Source organism: Colobus angolensis, unplaced genomic scaffold, assembly GCF_000951035.1.
Source record: "Colobus angolensis palliatus isolate OR3802 unplaced genomic scaffold, Cang.pa_1.0 Scaffold440, whole genome shotgun sequence".
Classification (NCBI taxonomy): Eukaryota; Metazoa; Chordata; class Mammalia; order Primates; family Cercopithecidae; genus Colobus; species Colobus angolensis.
Window position 1 is genome coordinate 1,312,143 of NW_012117822.1, and position 2,963 is coordinate 1,315,105.

The window sequence follows — 2,963 nt, forward strand, 5'->3', positions numbered from 1 at the left end:
GCCTCCCAAAGTGCTAGGATTACAGGCTTGAGCCACCGCGCCCGGCCACACTCTATTGTTTTAATTAAATTATTTTAACTCTTTGCTGCTAATGACTAGAAATCCTATTGCTAATGAATGAAATCCTTTTTGTGTATTGATCTTACTGATCTTTTAATTCTATTTGTAGATTCTCTTAGATTTTCTGCCCAAACAATTCATTTTTCAATAATTACAGTTCTGTTTCTTTTCAGTTAAGTATATTTCTTGTCTTATCAAACTATGAGTAAGAAAGAAGGAGTTAGGAAAGGATTATGCTTCTTAGTACTCCTAAAACATTGTAAGAAAATTTCAACGATCCTATGCAATAAATATTTTTCCTTTTTTTTTTAAACAGATGATGAAAAGACAGGTTCAGGGATGTGAAATGATTTATTTAAAGACTTAATGATTTATTGAAAGATTTAATGATTTATAAAAGAATCAAGTCTCAAAACACTCCCCATCTGATTTCAAAGACTGATCTTTGTACTATACCATACTGCTTCCAGATTTGAAGGAAAAGAATCAAACATGTAGAGTACTTTTTCTTAGAATAGCTTAAAAGAATTTCATGATAATCGTTAAAAATATAATTGCTCTTTTTTCTTTAATGTGAAACAATATTTATGACATTATTTTTCTACTTTTAGGTAGAAAAAAGAAAAAAGAAAGCAGAAGAGCCACTGAAAGGAGAATACCTGTTTCAAAGAGTCAACCGGTAACTCCTGAAAAACATCGAGCTAGAAAAAAACAGGTATTTGGTTTTTTTTATATTTGAATAACACTTATGGACATTAAAGTTATAACTTGAATAATTGTGATTATTTCTGTTCAACCTCCCAAAAATCTTGAGTATAAAATATTTACGCTTTGCCATCTTTTATTTTGCCATCTTAGATTAGGTGACTGATCAGCCTATTCAAAATGAAGTACTTCACCCACATTAAAAAGTCTTAAGTTGGGTGTTAGTACTGACATCTATTTGGAATTATTGTGATAGATCATAAAATCTGTTTATTAGATGTAAGGTGGGACCTAACTCCATGTTATAAGCTTTGATATTTAAATTTCCTAACAGGGATCCAGTTTAAATAAGATTTTTCTTTACTTAAAAACAAAGAAAAGATACCATTTGATCACAACATTTTATTAAGGTGGATCAATTTAAGGCTTGATTCATTTGTTTCCGCTTTCAGTGACTATAGTTTTGTGCCATCTGTCCAGTGTCTGAAACCATTATTTTATATATTTTTTGATTGTCTAGTTGTTCACAGCAGATGGATAAATCTGGTCATTGTTTTTGTGCTTGTGTGTGCGTGTGTGTGTGTGTGTGTTTCCCCCTTTTTTTGTAGAGATGGTGTCTCACAATGTTTCCTAGGCTGGTCTTGAATTCCTGGGCTCAAGTGATCCTCCCACCTTGGGGTCCAGAAGTGCTGGGACTATAGCATGAGCTACTGCACCTAGTCAGGCCCTTGTTTTCTTTTGTGGCTGGAACCATTTTCTTACTCGAAGGTGTCTTTTTTTTTTGACAAGCTAATTGCAAATAGCTCATACTGAGGTGTTGCGGATAGTGTCAAGTTGCAGGCTACTAGGAATATCTTCTGTGACTCAAGGTTATGTTACCCTTCATTTCTCCCCCAGTGAACATAGCAAGCAACTTCTACTTTTGATTTGCTTCCTACACATATTACTTGCCTTTGTGATTCCCTTTTTTAGCCTTGCCATCTCTGGCCTTTAGTAGGTTGAGGAGAGCTTCTGCTGTTGCTGAGCAGAGATTTAGGGGGTGTACCTCAGGGTATTTTCATTAGAAAAGCATACACCACATGTTTCCTGAGATCTGTAGACAAAGTTGCTTTTTCATACACCTAAGTTACACTGATTATGTATACCCCTTCTACCTACATTATGGTTCAGGTTGTAAATGTCACTTACTTTTTTCAGAGTTTTATTTCAGGATTTTATTTCTTGTTGCTTTTTGGGTGAATTCCCAAAGGAGAAGAGTGAAATGCTAACCTTATGCTACCATGTGTGACCACAGTCATGCATACGTTTTGTACTGAATTTTTTTTGCAGTTTGAATATGATGTACATGTATATAGTTTGTTTATTTATCCTGCTTGGTGTTTTCTGAGGTTCCTGAATCTGTAGTTTGGTGTCTGTCTTTAGTTTTGGAAAATTCTTAGCCATTATTACTTCAAATCTTTCTTTTGTTCCTTTCCTTCTTCTGGTGTTCCCATTATGATTCCAAATGTACACCTTTTAAAGTTGTCCCACAGTTCTTAGGTATTCCTTTATCTTTTTTCATTCTTTTTTCTCTTTTCAGTTTGAGAACTTGCTATTAATATATCTTCAAATGTACTGATTCTTTCTTCAGCTGTGTTTAATCTACTTATGAGCCCATCAGAGGCATTGTTCATTTCTGTTACCATGTTGTTGATTTCTGGCATTTCCCTTTGGTTTTTTCTTAGAGTTTTCATCTCTCCATTTACATTTACCCATCTGTTCTTGCATGTTGTCCACTTTTTCCATTAAATCCTTTGACATATTGATCATAATCATTTTAAATTCCAAGTCTGACCATTTCAAAATCTGTGCCATATCTGAGTGTGGTCCTGGTGCTTCCTTTGTCTCTTCAGACTGTGTTTTTTGCTTTTTAGCATGCTTATAATATTTTGCTGATAGCTAGATATATCAGGTAAAAGGAAATGAGATAAATGATCCTTTAATATGAGGGGTTTTTTTTTGTTTTTTTGTTTTTTTTGAGACGGAGTCTCGCTCTGTCACCTGGGCTGGAGTGCAGTGACCGGATCTCAGCTCACTGCAAGCTCCGCCTCCCGGGTTTATGCCATTCTCCTGCCTCAGCCTCCTGAGTAGCTAGGATTACAGGAGTGTGCCACCACACCCAGCAGATTTTTGTATTTTTGGTAGAGACAGGGTTTCGC

At 35.2% G+C, this 2,963-nt stretch overlaps 1 protein-coding gene across 2 annotated transcripts in view; it reads left to right on the forward strand.

The window, feature by feature from the left end:
* TERF1 (telomeric repeat binding factor (NIMA-interacting) 1) overlaps positions 1-2,963 on the forward strand; it is a 41,108-nt gene that overhangs the window by 30,977 nt on the left and 7,168 nt on the right. For both annotated transcript variants that reach the window (XM_011957430.1, XM_011957429.1), the window contains one exon: positions 672-775. In XM_011957430.1, coding sequence (XP_011812820.1) covers positions 672-775 — 104 coding nt within the window. The remainder of the gene's footprint in view (positions 1-671; positions 776-2,963) is intronic.